We start from the raw sequence: 21,790 nt of genomic DNA on the forward strand, positions 1-21,790 counted from the left end.
CTCACCCAGGATGCATATAGGTTTGTCTGCAGATCCCTTACCTTTTGTATGAGCTCATCTTCATGCAGTAGTAACAGTTTTGTGATGCTATACTGTTGCTCTAGTACCAGACCAAAGTACTCAATCACCCGGATGGACAGTTTTTCCTTCAGAGTCAGAACAATGTCCTGGAAGGATGGAAAACCAAAATTTCAACCAACTAAAACAAACTTGCTTTTCCTAGTCTGCTGATGCCAGATGGACGATCTCACCCTTCTCCTCAATTTTCCCCTGACTTGGAATAAAAAAAAGTGAAATCCAAGCAGGAGAGACATTGTAAAGTGAAAATAAACTTAATCCCGCTGGTGGTGAGTTTTGGAAACAATTATCCTAACATGCAACCTCTTCCGGACACATTTAGTAATTATCATGCCATAATCAAGAGAGTTTGTGGCAACTGCAGCCAGTGAACATGCTACAAATTACAAAACACACCCACATTCCCTTATAAACTTGCTCACAGCAGAGACCCACTCATGCTGGTTTGCATGTGAAACCCTTCACCGGATTTTCTCAAAAGAAAAAAAAGAAAGTTGTGCTTTTTCAGAAAACCAAAGCTGTGCCAATCATTGGACTTTGAACAGAATAATGATCCAAGCATATGGCTAAATAATCACAGAATTGATTCCCAAGACTTTGAACCTTTGTACAACATGACATACATCAATGTTCAAAATGTTTGACTCGTATTAAGATTGAGATTCATCTTGGTCTCTTGGGCAACAACATGGATACAATTTTTATCACTGGCTTATGTCTAAATCTTTCATGAAAATGCCTTATTGAGCTCGGAGGGACATAATGAAGGTGAAAACAAAAACCCTTACCTTCACAGAGGTTGTATTGTCAAACTTAAAGGCCTTGGTCTGGCCATTCTCGAGATAGACTTTCAGGACATTAGGAAGGAAGAGAAGAGAGTTTCCCTATTGGAAAAAAGAAAGAGGAAGCAGTTAGACATGTAATTAAACAAATAGTAAAATGTACGCAGTTGAAAACTAAATGCATTTCAAATGTGAGAATAAACTATCCAGAAAAAATGTATTCATTAATTCCTTTTTGGTAGGGTTTCTTCTTTTTTTTTGTCAGAGAAAATGTTTTACCTGAGTGTGCCCATTGACCACCACCTCCTCTGCAAAGCGCACTTTGACTGGATTACTCCTCAGACGAGCTCTCTTCTCTGCTGACATTATGGACGACTTCGGATTCTGCAAAACAAGAGCTCTCAATGAAACAAGCTTATCTTATAGCCAGCAGTGAAATAAGAAAATGCAGTCTGAGAACGCAAATTGTTTTAAAGAAATCAAAATTTTCGCATTGCAATTCAGTTTAAAGAATGAGGGAATATGCAAACTTACTATCACATGTTAGGAAAAAAACTGTTTCAAATGTCAAATGTGGTCTTATGATTTTATGTGACCTTGCTAACGTGTTGAGATTTTTCTTTGTACTCACTGTCATGTGCCGCAGAATAGTCACATTAATGCAATCCTCCAATTCCCTGTGTGGACAAACCAACAAATAACACGTCTTTCTGTACCTTTGTACACATTTAACATTTCCACATTTTTTTTCAAAGTACAACCACAGGTTTTTAATAAGCAGGGGGTTTTTTTTGTTTACAATTAATAATCTGAAAGTGTACCTTCTGGTTCTAGAAGGGTGGTGTCTAAAACCACCTGTCAACACCTTGCACATCTTGGGATTGAAATTTATGCTTATGCTCTTATAAAGAGTTCAAATGCAGTCAGAATGAACTAAGTTTTGAAGGCTCAACAAAGATTCTCAATCAGATTTAGGCCTGCACTTTGACTGGAATATTCAAACACATGAATATGCTTTGATCCAACCTTAGACATACACTTGAAGGGTCCTGTGTGAAGTCGGACCTCTTTCCCCTTTTTAAAAACTTTTGTTTACATGAACAGGTTTTCTTCCAGAACTGCCCTGCAGCTTGCTTCATCCATGTCTTCCACAGAGTTATCTCTGACCTATCTGGTGTGCTCCTTCATGATGCTGTTTGCACTCTAATAATGTTTTCCAACAAGCCTCTGAGGCCTTCACAGAACACCTGCATTTATATAAAGGTTAAATGACAAACAGGTGGACTGAATTGACCCTTTAAAGAACTTCTTAAGGCCACTGTTTATGCTGGATTTCATTTATTGGTATTACAGAATAAAATATTGAATACAGGTTTTAGATTTTCATCTATAAAAAGAAAACCATGTTTTCTTTGACTTTTCTTGAAATTAAATATTGCAACGTGGTGATATGTAGAAAAGTACAAGGGGTATGAACAATTGTCCAAAGTGCAAGAGGTCTTCCACGCAAATGTAAACATGAATGGTGCACACACTCTTAAAAAGCGTAACCATGAAACAGCTCAGATGGTGAATTTAGTCATCATTCTGCTCTGTCATAAACCTTAGATAGATAGTCTCACCTCAAGATGATCTCCACCTGCTCTGGACTCAAATCCTCCATCACTTTATCATTTATCTGCAGCACCTGGTCTCCTGGGAATAGGATTCCATCTGCAGGGCTTCCTGTGGTACACACACACATACACATGCTGAACATAAACCCTGGCTGCACATCCTGCAACATGCACAAGAAGCACACGTCACAGAGTGGCACACATGCTCACTGAACAGGGCTGACTCAACAGTGTTGGGCTGAGCTCTCCAGGACGTGAGGGGTTACAGTTATTCTGGGTTTCTTCCAGTTCGCCTCTGCTCTGCCTACTCTGGTTATTTATACTCATTTGTCTTCAGGCAAGAGAGAGGCACAGCAGTTTCATCTCACTCTGTAGCAAACGCACAGTCACTTGCAAGCCTACAGAACATATGGGATTGTCGACACACAGGCATATAGCTTCAAGCAGCTCTGCCTAAAACTCGTTTTTTAGCCACTGAGGGAAAGCTGCGAGCTTTCACACAAACACACACTGCAGCTCCAACCTCCTCTCTTGACATCGCAGTCTATATCCTCATTTCTCTGCTTTCTTCCTCTTTACTTTTTAAATCATTCTTCCTCATAATTTCCTCTGGCCTTCACTCTTTTTCTGACTCCTCCCATCTCAAAGGCGATATGCATCTCTCTCCTCTGCCTTCCTTTACATTTTTGCACACTTTTTTTCATGTCTGTGTCGTGTTTGCACTTAATCTGTTCACTGCTGACAAATCCCGCTCTCTGTTGGATGTCCCCAGTTATCACCTCCCTTTCACCTTCTCACCATCTTTCTTTGGCAGCAGACAGCAATTACAGAGATGAGGGCAAGGCGGGAGTCTCCTCTAGGCTTTTTATCAGCTTATTTTACAAGATCGACGTCAAAGCGATGGATCAGCATCTTCGTGTTTTACCTGCTCCTGATACCTCCAATCAGAGAGGTTTAAATGAAAAGTGATTGAATTTGGGAAGGATGAGCAGGTGGCTCTGCTGTTTCAGTGGCCTGCTCTGGCACAATGCCGAACACGATGGGTGAAGGCCAAGAGAGACTCATCGCGTGTATGCATGTGTGCATTTGAGTGCAGAAACACACAAAAATGTGCAAAAATGTGACTTGCTGCAGGCAGAACACAGTTTCATAAAGCAGGTGGCTATTTGGAGAGAAGAATTAGAAAATAGATTACACTCATCCACATAGACAAACATGTGACACACACGCACACGTAATCACTCAGTGTGTACCTGGGGCAACATCCCTGACCAGCAGGGGGTTGTCCGTGGTGAGAGTGAAGCCATGTCCGGTGTTCCGGTCCAGGACGGGGTCTCTGGTGATCTGCAGCGTCAGTTTAGCCTGGAAGCTCTGACTGGACAGACTGTTGGAGCGCTGCGACCGCCCATCGCCGAGGAGACGCTCTCTGAGGAGGTCAGAAAGGAGGACAGGTCATCTGACTGAAGGTGTCAATACTCATCTAAATTTTAGCCCACATTAATCTTGTAATATCTGTCCATTTGTCCAATTGCAAAGTATCCAGAACATGACTTTATGTTTTGTTTTTTCTCCTTTAGAAATGTACACAGAAAAAGAAAGGAATAAAAGGACAGAAACAGATGGATAGATAACGTTACTACAAATGTCATGTGTTCCAGGAAACTAACATTGGTCATAATCCTGATGGTGGCAGCATCATGCCATGGGGACAACAAGCTGCATGTGGCTAACACTACAATGGAATGGTTTAGATTAAAGCACATTCATGTGTTGGAAGGGTCTAGTCAAAGTCCAGACTTAAATTCAAGTGAATGTCTGTGGCAAAACTTGGAAAAAGAAAGATCCTGTTCACTGACGCTCTCTTTCCAATCTGACGTGGCTTGAACCACAATGCAAAGAAAAATGGGCAAACAATTCACTGCCCCATATAAGTATTCACTCGTTTTCTCCCACATCATATGTATTATTAGTGTGTGTGGATGTTTAAGCTGGAAAGTTTAACTCATTTTGTTTTTAAAAATGAAAATACTTACGCAAACACTTATTCAGAGTAAGTGTCTGTGGTACAAATATACACATGAATCAACCCCTCATAGATTAAAAATGTAAATACATTTTTGTAAGAAATTATTTAGGCCTTCCTGAATTACTGCAAAATAAACATCAAGAACTTTTTTATTCATTGCAAATCAGGATTCCTTCTAAAGCAAATTGCAGAAAGCAGCCTGAGCCTTGGGATGGGTGAATATGTGTTCTGGGAGCTCTTGTTTTAAATTTGATGCCAGCAGCATCTTCCAAAATAACTCAGGGAAACGTGTGAAGGAAAATTTTATTGGTTACTTTTTTTTTTTTTTAGCATATCAGCAATGTCAGAAAATCTAATAGAGGCTATGTATTTAGGAAACAAAAACATGGAAATGAAACACAGGGAAATAATATAAAAACACATCAGTGTGCCCTGTGTTTAAAGGCATAGTTTGGAGATTTTATTGTGATTAGTAGTATCAGTAAAAGAAAAAGAAATGTTACTCTGTACAAAAGCAGTAAATGGGCAAAGATTTCATGCCTGAGGGTAAAAATAAACATGGCTTTGTGATGTTTATTAATGCTGAGCAACAGAAACGGGACTTTAGAGCAACATGTTGTCATCCAGAAAGGCAAGTCTTGCTTTTTTTTTTTCTTTGGCAAAATGTTGCTAAACCACATTCTAAATGTGTTACAGAAGAATGACTCCATGCACAAAGACTGTCTACAATGAGCTGCTTTCTAGTCAATAGTTTATCTCACATCAACACTTCAGTCAACAATGGAGAGAAACTTCAGAAGAAGTATTTTGTTACACAGGAAGAGGGAATTTAACTTTCAAGGAAGAAAATCATTAGAGTCTGATGTTTGTTATGCTTTCCATCAAAGGGTTCAAGTTGACTGTTTGTATATTTAAATTTCATAAATGATGTTGCAGTTCATAGTCATACGGTCACCTTAGTGGAATGAAGTTCACATTCACATAAAGACAAATAAACACCTTCATTCAAATCTAACAGTGTCATCCTCTCTTTGGGCCTTACTTTTCTGGTCAATTGATCACAACCTGGCAAAGTTTTCCCAGGAGCATCTACCAGGAGGAGTTCCTGGTATCTGCTTCCTCCTTCACTGAGAAAGAAAAAGCACTTCGCGACTGCAAGAGGATGGCGAGCGTTTAAACGCATATTTGTGGCTTACTGAGGGGTGTGTGTAAGAGGGACAGTCAGAGATTGAATATGTACTCGGCAATGTGGTATGTGTCTTTTTGTATGGGTGTGGGAGGAAATCTACTCTGTGTGTACACCAGGTTAAGAAACGAACCTTCAAATTCCCCAGCTTTATATCAACAGTCTCTGCTTTTCTGCATTATAAGGAAAATTTTGCAAAACTGAATAAATTTGCGCTTAGAAGCATCTGAAAGCAGCAACAATTTTACATATTTTTTTGAGGATAGATTAGTTTGTGATGAATTTCACCTCAGTCTACTTTACATTATTATTTGGTTAGAAATTGGGGGTTTTGTTCATTATTTATTTGCTTATTTTGTGGCTGCACCACCACCATGTTTGACATTTGGGTGTGTTTGTACTGAAATGCTGAGTTGGTTGTTACCAAACTGCTTTGTGGCCTGGTTAATTAGTCTCTTCACATTGGCCCAATGTAAGAGTGTGTGCGTGCATCATTGGCTGTTCCGTGTGTCCCAGTGATGGACTGGCAACATGTTCAGGTTGTAACCCACCAGACACTTTTACTACGTCTGTCCAAAGGACATTATTCCAAATGTCTTATTGTTCATTTAGATGCAAGCTTGCAAGCGTAAGTCTAGCTGCCATATTAATTAGATAAAAGAGGCTTTCAACAGGCATTCTTCCAAGCAAGCCCTACTTACTCAGTCTTTTTCTAATTGTACTCACAAACTTGCTAACTAAGCTTGTAGGGGCTGAGATGTGGCTCCTCCTGGGTGATTTGAAATTTCTGAATTTGCTGAGACGTCCACTCCTGGGGAGACAGGCCTCTTTCTAAAATGTTTTCCGCTTATGGATTCTTTTCCCACAATGGAATTGGGAAGTTTGATTTGTTTATGAAACAATTGCCTCTTAAGGGTCACGTCTATTGTCTTTCATTCATTAAATTGCAACACACACGAAGCAGGAAACTTTCAAAGAGAGGCATCTGCAAATGATGCTAGGACTGACAATTTGAAGCTCCCCATATTTTTTGCATACATAAAAGATTTCTTTCTTTAACTACAGACACGCATGGTGTGTTGGTGTTTGTTCTTCTGAAAACACACCCATCACACAGCTTGTTCCACAGCTATTTTCTTTTCTGGTTTCTAGAAATTTTCTCAGGTGTAAAAAACATTTTTTTTACAATCTTCTCTGCCTCCTGTTCTTCCCATTACCTGCTCAGAGACTCTCGAGTGCGTCGAATTATTGTTCCCACCACCTGCTGCACCCGATTGGTCCTCCGAGCTGGAGACCTGCTCCTGCATCGCTCATTCTCCTCCATTTATCTGAAACAAAAAGAAAAGAGTGAGCAGAGATGCTTGAGAGTTGCTTACATGACCACAAAGAAGCAAAGCACTAGTGGAGAACGGATGAAAGAATCTGGAAGGATCAAATCAATTAGAAACCACTCATTGGGTTTGTTATATCTGTTTTTGGAGTCAGTGCCTGGGTTGTCTTTCAGTTCAATTTAAATTCCCATGCTCCTTTATATGTAGAACATGTTGTCTGGCTTGAAAGCAACAAACAAAAAGATATAAAAAAAGAGAGTCTGGTCAGGAGAATTGGGTGGAGCTTATTTAGCATGAGCAACAGCACACGACTCTATCAGCAGCAACTGAATCGTCACACAATGGTAGGATTTGCATTAGAAATGTCAACAAATATGCCAATCTCTGCATGTTTGCTGCAGCTCAGCAGCTGTGCATTTTTATGCTTAGCTTGCCCTTTGAAGCGGCAAGCTGTGGTGACATGGTGAATGATGCAGGGTCTCGGTTTGGCCCTCAGGGCGGAAAGCTGTTCAGCGGTGACTTCAGTTCAAAAGTCAACTCTGTTACTTCAGTTACTTTTCTCTCCTGTAATCCATTTGATACACAGCAACAGAGAGGGCAGATAGTTCATTTGCATTCTTTATTTCTTCAAAATATACTTTACAAAGCAAGTTACACTACACATGCTTATGTTCAGCCTTTGTTAGAAAGCAAAATTTTCAGAGCTGTTAAATCAGACGCAAAACTATTTACACATCTTGAGGTTTTCCACACTTTCTCACATTAAAACCACAAACTTAAGAGGATCTTATTGCTTGACCAACACAAAGTATCATGTGGCTTTTAGAGTTGCCCTGCGACAGACTGGCGACCTGTCCAGGGTGTACCCCGCCTCCCGCCTGGAACGTAGCTGGAGATAGGCACCAGCAACCCTCCCGACCCCATTAGGGACAAGGGTGAACAGAAAATGGATGGATGGATGGATGGCTTTTAGAGTGCAAGCAAACGGATACATTATTCCTAGATTTTTATTTGCAAATAAAAATCTGCTGGTATGCTTAAGTAAAGTTAACAAATTCCTTTTAGAAGTTGCCTTTTGAGTAAATAAAGTCCACCTGTAATTTAATCTCCTCACAAATCCAGCCATTCCATGAAACTGACCAAAACGTGGTCACCAATTAAAGGACTGATGGGATGAACAAGAGAGCAACAATCAGAGAAGAAGGCAAGAGGACAACAGTAACTGGAGGAGCTGCAGAGATCCACAGCTCATGTAAAAGAATCTGTTGACAGTACGACCAGGGTTTTGTGTAAGAATGGCAAGAACTCAGTCGTAAACATTCCCGTTCGTGTTTGACACAAACCATAGGGGACACGGAGAAAACACGTTAGAGAATGTGTTTTCTCTAATGTGAACTTTATGGCCAGCATGCACAAAACTATAAGTGTTGTAGAGGACTAACACATCATGCTCAGAGTGAAACCTTCTGATGTTTACATGTTGCTATGAGGATGTTTTTTTTTTCCTTCAGCAGAAACAGGAGCACTGGTCAGAGTTTATGAAAAAATGGGCGGAGCTAATTAAAGGTCAGCGCTGAAGGGAAATCTGTCAAAGGCTGCAAAGCACTTGACACTGGGGCGGAAATTCACCGTTCAGCAGAACAATGATCCTAACCATACAGCCAGAGCAAATTACATTCATGAATTTGACTGACCCAGTCAAAGTCCAGGGCTAAATACAATTAAGAATCTTTGGCAAGACATTAACATCCAATTTGACTGAACTTGAGCTACTTTACAAATTGCCCATATTTTCAGTTTCTAAGTACAAACCCTGAACATCTGAAGCTTTGGAGCTGCAATTGTAATGGAAGAAGATATTGTCTCTGGAGATACTGATCAACCATGTTCCACACTTTTCAGATATATTCAGATCTTTTTAAAAATGTGCATCTTTTCCTTTGAAATTATACCCTAGTTTATGTTGGTCTATCAAATAAAATACCTACAAGATTAATTAATGTTTGTATTTGCAATGTAACAAAATGTTTAAACTCTTTATGAGGATGAGGGTTAGGGTAATACTAAAACATGGCTTTGCTCTGGACGAGACACTGATGACTTGTTCTGGGCACGTCCCACCAGGAGGAGACCCAGAGGAAGACCCAGGACACGCTGGAGCTGGCCTGGGAATGCCTCGGGGTTTCCCTGGAAGAGCTGGCCCAAGCAACTGGAGAAAAGGATGTCCAGGCCTCTGGATGTATGGATAAATTCATACTATGTTTATTTTCTTTTAATCTTTATCTACTGCTGATGCCTTCACTGCCCTCTTTACACCAATAGATGAAATAAACCCAGAATATTTGGCCAGAAAAGTGGAGAGACTCAACCCAGACCTAACGATGATGGATGTGTTCCTGAAACCTAACGATCGTTGGAGAAACTCAGCCAAGACATTTTGATCAGCTTTCAGAAATGTGCGAGCCAGCTTCTTCAAGCCAAGCCTTTTGTTCAGATCTTGAAAGTTTTACACCAAACTTCTGGCGGCCTGCCGCTTTTGTTCGCAACATTTTAAAAACATGCCTTTTCAAATAAATGAGTAAAGCTTGGGGTATTTCAGTGAAATTACCCTACTGTGCTTTTAGGTCTTGGAAAAGAGTAGACACTGCAGAGCAGTCAATAGTTGATGCAGAGAAGTGCTGCTGTGAGTCCAAACAGCAGCATTTAAGCTCATTTTGCTGGTTGTAGGCCAATGCTGACTAACTTTTCTCCCTGTGTTAGCAGCAGTAGTAGTCCTGTCCCATAAGAGGATTAAACGACTTCGTAGGACACAGGCCTGAACTGGTCAGGGTGTCACTTTAGCACCTCCTGCTTATCCGGATTGAATCAGATTGATGTGGATGTGGAGGTCTGGGTGAGACGGGATGACAAACAGATGGCCATGTAGGACCGAGTGTAATTACGGACACTTGTGCCGGTTTCAATCAGGCAAGAGGCACGAAATAATGGCATCTGTGTTACATGCAGCTGATCACAGAACACTTCCTGGCTTCTACTGAAGACATTCAGATGGTATGTAACTGTTATAAAAACATCTGCACAAAGAGGCTGCAGAAGTATTCTAACATCTTTAAAATAGTACATTCAGGTTGGAGGCACGACTTTAAGAAGGTGATATTCACAGAGACTCTCCATCCAATCTTACTAAGCTTGAGGAATTTTGCAAAACCTAGAGTGTCTAGATCAGGGGTGGGCAACTCCAGGCCTCGAGGGCCGGACTCCTGCAACTTTTAGATGCATCTCTACTTCAACACACCTGAGTCAAATAATGAGGTCATTAGCAGGACTCTGGAGAACCTGACTGCACTTGGGAGGTGATTCAGCTGCTGGATTCAAGTGTGTTGGACCAGGGAGACTTGCAAGAGTTGCAGGACACCGGCCCTCGAGGACCAGGATTGCCCACCCCTGGTCTAGATGATCAAACTTAGTAGACAGCAAAATGTGATTCTTGGTATTCAAAGCATGGTCACAGAAGGGCTAAGTAGATGCACTCCACACTTTTCAGATTTTATTTATTGAAGGAAAAACAAATCTTTGACCTGAGAGTCATGCACTTCTTTCCGTTGGCCTTGTTAAATACCCTATTGTGGTTTTTACACTTCAAAGTATGAAGAACTGAACACATAAATATCCAATATTAATATATACTAATTGATCATGAGCAGTTAGTTAGCAGTGACCTAATGGATGCTTCTCTGACTAATGTTCTGTTTCAATGGCCTGTTTTTTAGGTAGACAATGAAGTTTTGTTTGTATTTGTCCCAGACTTTCTCTGTTGTCAGATGATGAACAGAACAGAACAGAACGCTGTGAAACTAGCAAAATATTTTTTACAGCCTAACTCTGCTTTAAACCTCTCCACAACTTTGAACCTAGCCTGTCTGGAGTGTTCCTGGTCTTCATCTTGATGTTCTCTAACAAACCTATGAGAACTTCATAGCTCTTCCAGATTTATGCTGAGATTAAATTACACACAGGTCGATTCTGTTTGCTAATTAGCTGACTTTGTGTGGCAATTGTTTAGACAGGATTTTTATTTAGGAAAAAGCAATTGGGACTCAGCAATAGTGACACATTATACATGCAATTTCACACCAAATCTCTTTTTGTAAAAAAAATGTGCACGTTGTTTCCTTCCACTTTACATTTATGTGACAGTTTGAGTTTGTCTATCACTTAAAATATATTAAAATATATATGTAAAATATATTAAAATGTGATAAATTCTGAAAATGTTCAAGAAAGACGTTTCAAAGGTGATCCATACAAGAGGCTTTTTTGTGTTTCAATGCAACAGTCATTGTTGAGCAAGACTGTAATTTTTGCTGCTGTTTCTTCACCCATGTCTTTCATTTTCTCCTTTTGCTCTATAACCTTCTCTGTCCTTGCAGAGTCAGGTAGTCGTCTCCGATGTCAGTCTCTGTGGAGCAGCAGCAGCAGCTGAGGCGGCCGGCCTTTTCTTATATGCATGCACTCCAGCAGTGGCTCCACTGCTTTTGTTCTCAGAAACTACCAGCTTTACCAAAGCAGCTAGTTAGCACTTGCAGTAATAAGAAATGCATGCTGACCCAGCATTTCAGCCTGCATGTCCCTGAGATTAATTGTGATAAATTACAAGAGCAACCTGAAGGTTATGAAATCTGGTTTGGGAATTTTAATCATAAACATTCTCTCAGAAGCTACATATCTCACCAAAGAGATCGATGGTTAACATTCTGATTAAAACATAGTGAAAGCGTCACTCACTGAGATGTAGCTTGCCTCTTCAGGACTCCAAAACATGCATGCCCTGAGACGTCAGCTCTGTGACCCCTCCGGGACTGGCTGGAAAAGGGTGGACAGGGGTCCTTGCAATCATCGGGGCCCAATCTTATTCTGGCGCTGCCACCTGTGCAGGACAAAAAGGCTGTCAGGAAAACACGTCAAAATCAATAAATGGAGCGCGTGCCCAAGCTTGTATTTGGAACTAGACAAGGTGTATCTGATTTATATTTGAATCCTATTTATAAGTAACAAAGCTACATTCCAGTTGTTGATGTTTTCAATGGTGAAATGCAAGTATGTCAAGCCAAAGCAGATGTGAGCCCAAAGCAGCTATGTGGCTGTGGTTTTCCAGGAGGCCCCTCCTCTAAGTCCCAAAGGCTTCCCTTGCTTGCTCTCTCTCTCTGTCTCTCTCTTTCACCCTCTTCTCTGTCTTTCTCTTTGCACAGCACTGTAGAAACAAGGCACTCCGTCTTACAATGTCTGGATGCTTAAATTAAATTTTCATACAACCCAGTTTAAGTCAACAGTTTTTACTGGGAGTGTTCTGGAAAGCCAAAAAAGATGCAGTTTAGAGAGAAGAAAGCTGCCAGGCAAAGAGAAATCTTGGCCAGAGGTGAAAGAAGATAAATCTTTCATAAGCATCAGAGCAGACATGGCTGAAGCCTTAGCTAGCCTCTGGTTTGGGGAGAAAAACACGCCTGGGGAATGCTTTGCAGCCGAATAAAAATAAATACGCTGAAAAGGTTTAATTTTGTCCTTCGATGTTGATCGATGAAGTCAATTTGTGGTGCAAAAAGAGGGCGCAAATCAAGAAAATGACTGCCTCATCCAAGAAACTCTTCAATCAGGCCCACACACAACTCCTTTAGGAGGCCCATGTGTCCCACTAGAAAAGCCAGTGCAGGACCAAGGCGCACAGAGAGCAGAGCACATGAATAATACATGGACCTAATGCAGCTAGCTCAGCCTCCAACCACCTCCTTCTGCCCCTCTGCCAAGACAGGCAACAAGGACAGTGGCTTGAAGGAGAAAAGCGATGGAGAGGTGGAGACTGTAGAGGGGCTGAGGAAAGGGGCAGCAGCACAGAAAGAAGAATTAGCTAGGGGAACTAAAAGGAGAAAAAGGGCAGGATATCGAGTGAGAAAGCAAAAGGGGGGAGAATTTTAAAGAGGGTGAAAAGGGCAGGGCAAAGAATTGAGAGAGCAAAGCTGCAGGAGATTGTGGGGGAAAGAACAAAAGTTTCTGTAGTGGGAGGCAAAGGAAGACTGGAGGAAAAAAGGGGGTTGTGAAAGGGAGGACTGCTCCAACATCTGTGAACAACCAGCGCCTGTCAAGAGAAACTAATAAATCAGCATCTGGTCAGTAAATAAACATTAAAAACGCAACTGAAACTCTGTCACTTTCTTCCTCTGAACTTGAAGAAATGGAAGATATGTTTCCAGTGTAGAGATAGCATTCTTATATTTCAAACCTGACTCATGTATATTTGTGCATCTAGAAAGCATATGATGGGTTTGCTCCTCATCTGAATCAATATGTAATCTTAATGTAGTCCTCTGCTGTCAGGACTTAAAGTTCCCAAGCTTGCCACTCGTAAATCTCTGAGTCAGACTCCCTCAGTCGTTCTCCCTGTAACTTCACATGGAGGTTAAAAACTGGATCTGCCCTCGGCAATCAGAGCTTGTCTCAGTCCCCATGTTTCTATGTCTGTGCCTCGTTTCTCTGAGACAACCAACCCCCCACTCTTACTGCTCATTTTCCCACACAATGTGTCTCTGTCTGTGGCAAAACAGTCTGTGATTCAGCCCCCGGTATGGGCACACACGCACTTCATAGAAGTAACTCCACTCTCTCCTCGGGGGATTCAGAGGTGGTACTAAAAGTGTAGTTTCTATGGAGCCAGCTGAACAGAAAACTGTTCTAAACCCAATTAGTGCTGCCGGGTTGTTCAGGGTCACAGCGGGCAAGAAAACCCTGTACGGACGCGGTCTTTGGAAGTAAAATTAGGCCATTAAAATGAGCAAAAACTTTAAGAAATTGCTCTTAAACAAAGCCTTAGCCAACTCCCATAATTGGCTAAATGAATTTTCTGCAATAAAAGAAATATAGCTAAAAACAAGCAGATATGCTTAAAAAAAAACTTACATGTAGTGTAAAAATGATTGAACAATCTCATTTTTTTGAGATTACATACTTCAGAAATTGTATTACTTCAGATTCAATAGTAAGATTTTTTTCTCTTTTTTAATTTAATTTTCAAATCTTGCTTTTATTGTTGTTTTTAATTCTGTTGTAGCTATGAACTCGTGAAATGAACCAGTGTTGGGTTTGTGCATAATAATAACTTATCAATGTCCAATTTCTTACTAGCAAAAAGCCCATTAGTTGTTTTTTGCTCAGTAGAGTCTATTAAAAGCGCTCCTATATGATGATGAGGTGACCTTTTTCCAAGAAAATCATTCTTGCCAGTTTTACTACTGTAAACAAATGTTGCTATCAACGAAAGACGTAAATACACATCACAGTCTCCGAATGATTATTTCATTTATCAAAGAAAAAGAGCCATGCAAAACCACCTGGCTCTAGATGAGAATAATATTTCCCACCTTGCTTAATCTGGGATTAATTGGAAATGGCAGTGTTTTGTTTATTTGAGAAAGTTGTGTTCAATTTCACATGCGTATTTCCTGCAGAAGCTTTTCATCAGATTTCAAAGCCTTGCAATCGTTACGGTTTGTGTTCATAATTCAACAATGAGAAAGAGACTGGACATAAAAGGCCTCCATGGGAGAGTTTTAAGGTAAAAACCATTGCTAACAAAAACATTTGACAAAACACATTTTGGCGAGCCCCAAGACTTTTGGAAAAAAATATCCTGTAGACTGGTTGAGGCAAAAGTGACACTGACTAAAAGTTGTGTTTCTTGATATATCTAGTGTGCAAGTATATAAAAAAGAACATCAATACCGACAGTCAAGGCTGCTGGTGGTAATGTTAGTCTTGGTTTGCTTTGCTTCAGGATCTGGACGTTTTCCTGTAATTGATCAAACCATAAATCAGTCTCTCAACCAGAAAATCCTAAAGGAGAACGTCTACTCACTAGTTTAAGTTCAAGCACAATATGGTGGGAAAATAATTCAAAGCACTTCAGCAAGTCCACCTCTGAATTTGTAAAAGTAAATAAATTATGTTTTGACAAATGAAGGTTTTGGCCTACTCAAAGCCTGTATTTAAATTTAAGAGAGATATTTGAGTATTCATGGAAGAAAACCATACCTTTTGCACAAACCTCAAAAGAAATAAAGGTTATTCAAGACTTGGACACATTATTCAAGTATGTGGAGCGCTGCATGGTATTGACAAACTGTTTCTTGCAGAAATCCTTGTGTTGGCATGCATGACAGGACACCCCATAGTATAATCCATTCCTCATCTCCTTTAACACGAAAACAAATTCACGACCCTCAAAGGTCCTGCAAGTGTCTAATTTAAACTTGCAGGATGTTTTTTTTTTAGGCTCCACAAACCTGACGGACTCCAATGGTGACATAAAACTTGGACTTCAGGTCCCACAAATCACAAACAAGCGTATATATGTAAACTCCCTCCCTGGTGGAACACAACACACCGGACACAGCTGCGCCACAGGAGGCTCAGGGCTGGAGCAGCAGGGGTTGGTTCAGCAATTCAACATTTCATTTAAGCTCACAGTTGTTGCCAATAAAGTTGGACACAGACTTCTGGGAACATTGAGTCCTGAAGCAGCACACTTGGCCCAAAATATGTGTGAATATGCGTATCGCAAGAGGTGAATTGGGGAATTTAAATTTATGTGAAGCAGCTGAGCTGTTTCAAATTTCATAAGTGGAACAACAAAAAGGCGGCACGGAAAATATCTCATCGAGGAATGAGAAATCCACCTTTTCTGCTCTTTATTCAAGGCTTATTGCTGTGAGTAAGTTAACATTGTGCTGAATAGGTTGCAAAACAAAAAGAAGCACATATATTGTCAAATTTTCCGTATGAAATGGTAGTTAAATTACAAAAAAAAAAAAAAAGGTTTCAGAGTTGATAGGAGAATAGATGGAGCTAAATGCAGGACAATTACAGAAAAAACTATTAGAGACCACAAAAATCTTGAGATTCATATCAAACCATGTTCATGTCTTGTAAAGGCTCAGTCAAAGTCCAGATCTCATTTCAATTGAGAATGTGTGGTGAGGCTTGAAAATTGATGTCCATAGATTGTCTATAGAAAAAGTTGCTGCCGAATAGCGTAACATTTCACTAAAGATCCACAAAGCAACTGGAGACATACAGCAAAAGACTTGCTGCTTTAACTGCAGTGAAATACCGTCTTAAAAACAATTAACCTAGAAACGCTAAATGTGAATATATGCTACACTTTTCACAATTTGGGTTGTGAAAAACTTTTAATAATAAGTTTTCTTTTCTTTATAGCTCAGTTGCTATAAATTATGTTGGCGTCAATTATCTTTATCAGAAGAACATATTTTTGCCATTTCCAGGGAAAACGGTTAAATCTCCCAAAACTACCCCAACCATATTAATCTGCAAAGAGCTCTATTTATTTTATGAGCCTTTTTTTATGTATCTTCACTGATGAAAAGATTGCCACTGTTGCTTTATTGAATTCTGCAGCTTATTTCCCTGTCTGTTGCTTTCCAGACATAATCGCATCTTCTCCTCTTTGTTCAGTCCGTCAGCTCGCTCCATTAGATTGATGAAGACGGCGAGCTTTCTGTATGCCAGTTGTTTCATTTCCCTTTTTCATTGGCTGCCTGGCAAGACTTGTGCTTCCCCAGCTAACTATTAAATAATGCGTTGTTTAATGAGATGCATATCACTACAGATCCTTGTCAGCGGTTCTGGGTGTTTATGACAAGACATGTAGACAGACCCACACTGAGAACATCTTGATGTCGGAGGAAGGTCTTTGGATGCAAGTCTAAGGTATCTGTCTTCATTTTAGTCAGCGGCAATTTCCTTCAAGTCTGGGGATCCTTAAAAAGCTGCACATTAAAGGCTTATCTTTAAGAACATAAAATATGAGGGCCATTGAGTTTGCAGGAGGCAGCTAAAGATCTATGGGCCCTGGAACATTATATAAAGTATAAAGACCTGGGAGTAATTTTTAATTTAGACCTTAGCTGCTTGCATGCTGTAAATTATAATCAGTAGGACCAATTACTTTCTGAAAGTGATCCAGAGCTTGTTTTTTGAATCATGCTTTTATGACTTGATCAGTTGCAGGTTGGATTATTGCAAATTATTTCACAATTACAACTACCGGTACTTTAAACCTCAGCGGCAAGAACATTTACAGAAATGAAAAAGAGAAAAAACGTGATGATACCTGATAGCAAAGCTCTTTTGGACTCAGTCGATATTATTTGTTAAAGCTGTTTCTGTTGTGTGAACCTTCCAAGGAGATTCAAGTCTTATTACCATGCCCTGAAGAGTGTTCCCATTTTTAAAAGTAAACTGGAGACATGTTTTTCATTCCTACATTTTTTGTGGATTGTAAATAAATTGGCTTTATTATAATTCAACTTTTAAATTATTTTTTAGCTTTTATTTAGGAAAATAATTTGAATTGAAATCATTTTTCATTTGTATGAACCTTTTATGTTTGGTCTACTTCAGGGGTGTCAAACTCCAGTGCTCGAGGGCCGCAGTCCTGCAGTTTTTAGATGTGCCACAGGTACAAAACGCTGGAATAAAATGGCTTAATTACCTCCTCCTTGTGTAGATCAGTTCTCCAAAGCCTTGCTAATGACCTAATTATTCTGTTCAGGTGTGGTGCAGCAGAGGCACATCTAAAAGTCGCAGGACTGCGGCCCTCGAGGACTGGAGTTTGAGACCCCTGGTCTACTTTTTTGTCTTTAAGCATTTCTCTTTATTTTGTTACATTCCAATATTGCAATTCATTTATATAATAACTGAAGTCTTCATATCCAATTTTACTAATGTGTCTTTCACTAATTGAATTGTTTTCTATCAAATGTTTTGTTCCTTGCACTAACATATGTGAATACAACAGTATGTTTTAAGCCAGCTTCTTTAGCAATGACCTTTCGTTGCTTATTTTGTGGAGGGTGTTGATGACTATCTGTTGGAAAAGTGTCAACTCAGCAATCTTTTCCATTGTCATAGAGATACCAACATTGTGTTTTTGTATTGTGAAGTCTTTAAACAATGAGTGTATCTTATCTTACGTAATAACAAAATTTTTTGACTAACTGAATTTTGTTAGCTGAGAGCTAGTGATCAAGATAAACACAAATAAGTCAAAGTCAAGTCAATACTTGAAATATAAGTCTGTGTAAAAAAAAATATCTGATATTAATTTCTTGATTTAAATTAACTTTAAATGTTACTCTACTTTATTAATTTTTTAAAAATGTAATTCTTCTTTTAGGTATCCTCGTAGCTGTTGGGTACAATATTGACACTTATTTATACTTTACAATTCGTGCATCTAGAATAATTTAGTAAATTAATTTTTTTTACCTATCTTATCTTATCTGAATGTTTACAATATAAGTGAAAGCTCTTATCTTTCCTAGATGTCATCCAGTCATAGACAGAGTTGGCCTACATTGTGCCACCACTGCTGCCAGTCAACTCAGCAATCACAATGAAGCTGCAACATCAATGAGGTCATCTCCCCCCTTTTCCTTCACATGTGTCAAACTGCCACAGTTTAGATAGATAGCATTTATTGTCATTGAACAGAATTCAGTTTGCGCTACAGATTAAATATAACAATTTAACCCTGCATAAATTAGATTAACAAATTACTTTAAACAACAACCAGTTCTTATAATGTTCATGAGTATGATGTGCTTATCGTGCTGATCTACCTCTGAGTAGACTGGAGCAGCAATCATCATCCCTGCTACACAGTCTGGCCTGCAGACATGGAGGGAGACGGAGCGGGGGGAGAGCAGAGCTGGCTGCAAAAAGTGGGACAGAGCTAGCGCTCGTAGATTGAGGCATAACGCTGCCGTGAAAGCATCAAGTCTGTCCTGATGTGCAAGTTCTGCCCGTCGTGATTTTCCTTCGGCACAATGACCTCCCATCACATGCTGCGTATAGCACACATTCCTGAATCACACCGCACAAAGCCTGCAGCAGTTGGAGCGCACACGCGCTCACACACAGGGAACACGAGAACGAAAGCAAAACACCGAGCATCCACTTTTGTATGTGACAGAACCAAAACAGTATGCGGATCTGATTGATTTATTTTAAGAGCGCCGACGTGCGCGCACTGATGATGACGACGAGGATGAGGATGAGGATGTGGGGGACGCGGAACCCTGAACCGCTGTGAGCGCTCACATTGTATCATGTCATGCATTAAATGAAGGCCCCCAGAACAGCAAAACGCATCGTTCCGGTCTAGTTGTGTTGCACAAGAAGAACAAAATGTGACTTGATAGCTAAAGGATACGACTACAAATACAGAGGGAGAGAAAAGACAGGGACTACAGTCCTACTATGGCTGTACATCGCCTACGCCCATTCAAAATGTTTTACAACCCAGATCCTGACATCACCCTCCCCTCCGCCCATCTCCAATCCCCCCACAATGTGTGATCCGGCAGGATTTAGTCCGTGCGTTTCTGATGATTTCACTGCGCAGAGTAGAGCGTGTGTTTCCATTCCTGCTGCACCAACCATGTGTTAGCGAATGTGGCGATTTAAATATGGTTGATTGGTCAGCTCAGTGCTGCCCGTAATTCTGACTCACATTTAACACCTAACTGACCCGAGATGTGAGTACGAGTTCAAGCATAAATGCTTTATAATGCTCTTAGAATGATCGATATGTTTCCCATCACACTGACCAAACATTAACTTAGACAGGTGGGCGCAACCGTGGACCCAATGTGGGCAGAACAAAGAAAAAAAAAGGGTCAGTGTTTCGTTGGCTCGTTTGTAATCTTAATCGGATTTAAATCTCTCGTAACCCCGAGACGCACCGGGTGTAACCCGCAGTCGGTGTGGAAGCGACCGTCAGTCGTGATCCGGTTCCACGCCGTAAACGTTAAAACGAACGGCGAGGATTGGAGGCGATCGGTGCCGCCGGTGCGTCACATCCAGCCGAGCGAGCGCTCCCCTCCATCAGACAATAACACCGGGAAATACCGAGAAGACTCACCTCGTGGTCTGAGGAGGACACAGACAGACGGACCGGGGTGGAGGGGGCTTAATCCCCCTCCCGAAAAGATCGGTGATCCGGAGAATTTCAAAAGGGGGGTGAGAGGATGGTGGTTGATTGCGAGAAATCCACGGCGCCTAGCCGGAGCAGAGGATGATTCTGGTGGTGGTGGCTATACGCTGGATGCTGTCATCGCGCTGGGACTGCTCTCTCGGCTTTAATCCGCGGCCCTGAGCTCAGAAATAACCCACCCCCTCCCTCTGTCAGCGTCTCTCCTCCCTGCCTCCATCCCTGTCTGTCCGGAGGACCCGCGCCCCTCCTTCACTAAAAATAAAACCCAAAAGATAACAATAAAATTCATGCTGCTGAAAGAACTTAATACCTTTTAAACTGTAATGCTTATCTATGCAATATTATTCCCTCATATCTCCACCTCTTCTTTAGTAAACAGTCTTTAAATATAGTGAATAAATATTCACGAATAAGCTAAGTTACATGATGTTGAATAAAAACAATCGCTTCGTTGAATTTAATTAGTTCCCTTTTTCATTAACGCGGCATTAATGTGTCATTGATGAATGAATGATGCCCTATTATTTATCAGTTATATATCTTTCAAGATTAACTAAAATTACTGGAGACGATTTGCTTTTACTGTGCATACTGGAACCAGTTATTTGCATATAATATAAAAACCGCACAGACTTTTTTCTCAATGTCAGACTAAATCTCTCATGTTTCAGTTCAGTTAAATTATTTCTATTTGATTCATCTTTTTTTCTCTTTTATGTTTTTTTTTTTTTTCAAGTCTTTCTGACCATAATTTCCAAATGTCTGGAGATTAATTTGTTCAAGCAACGTGCATTGGAAAAATCCAGCAGTCAAACAGACTCTCTGTGGCCCAGAGATGAAAGCATTTTTGTGCAAAACAAAACAAAAAGCCTGACTGCTAGAGGAACACAGTTTCAGTTGTATGTCTTGTATATGGCAGTTTTGAACACAAAGCTGTTTATATTACTACTTTTTCAGTTTTCACAGTTTTCACATGCACTCATAATGATACAGAGATATATAAAACTATAACTGAGGTAGGGAGCCACATGCTACAGTCAACAATGCTGTTGTCCTCGGTTGGATTCCCAGCCTCAGGTCATTTTTAGCAAGGCTTTCTATTCTCACTTTGCCTTTCCTCCTCTCCAGCTTCTGTTGAATAAAGGCCATTGTTGTCATAAAAACCTTTTAAAAAGTTGTCACTGAGGTGTTTGGTAATAATGATTATCATAATATTATAGGAAATGGGGAAAACCTTCAAGGCTGCGGACATGTTCCCATCTTTGAAGTACGAAGGTGACTGCAACATGGTATGTTGATTTGCAGGAGGTACTAGAGTTCATTTTCAAATATATGGCATTGCGCAGAAAAAAACATTATGTGGACTTATTGAAACAACATATCAAGACATCTGCCTGGAAGTTTAAGCTTGTGGACAAGTGGGACTTGCATATAAGCAAAGACCTAAACACACCTCTAAATAAGTTGCAAGTATTTATGGACAGTAGTAGTTTATGGACAACAAGGTCAATGTTTGGGAGTGGTCATCACAAAGCCAGAGATCTCAGTTCTAAAGGCCATTTGTGCAAAGACTTCAAAAAATGTTGTGTGAGCAAAGTAATCTACAAACCTAAATGTGATATCTCCATTGGGAAAGAGATTTACCGCCTATCCACATACAAAGAAGTACCCAATAAAAACACCAGTAGCTGTGTAATATAATGAA

At 40.3% G+C, this 21,790-nt stretch overlaps 1 protein-coding gene across 4 annotated transcripts in view; it reads right to left on the minus strand.

Annotated features, from left to right (window-relative positions):
• Positions 1–20,268, minus strand: part of frmpd1b (FERM and PDZ domain containing 1b) — a 30,034-nt gene extending 9,766 nt beyond the window's left edge. For 2 of the 4 annotated variants that reach the window (XM_028009225.1, XM_028009222.1), the window contains exons 1-9: positions 20,014–20,268; positions 11,805–11,946; positions 6,906–7,016; positions 3,730–3,902; positions 2,483–2,585; positions 1,492–1,537; positions 1,140–1,244; positions 867–962; positions 42–167 (exon numbers count right to left, since the gene is read on the minus strand). In XM_028009225.1, the coding sequence (XP_027865026.1) occupies positions 42–167; positions 867–962; positions 1,140–1,244; positions 1,492–1,537; positions 2,483–2,585; positions 3,730–3,902; positions 6,906–7,012 (756 nt within the window). In that variant the 5' untranslated portion in view covers positions 7,013–7,016; positions 11,805–11,946; positions 20,014–20,268. Of the gene's footprint in view, positions 1–41; positions 168–866; positions 963–1,139; positions 1,245–1,491; positions 1,538–2,482; positions 2,586–3,729; positions 3,903–6,905; positions 7,017–11,804; positions 12,912–18,709; positions 18,809–20,013 lie in introns of those variants that run through there. The other 2 variants (XM_028009224.1, XM_028009223.1) reach the window with 2 other exon arrangements.
• Positions 20,269–21,790: the final 1,522 nt, after the last annotated feature.

Source organism: Xiphophorus couchianus, chromosome 23 (assembly GCF_001444195.1).
Source record: "Xiphophorus couchianus chromosome 23, X_couchianus-1.0, whole genome shotgun sequence".
In the NCBI taxonomy this organism is placed as follows: Eukaryota; Metazoa; Chordata; class Actinopteri; order Cyprinodontiformes; family Poeciliidae; genus Xiphophorus; species Xiphophorus couchianus.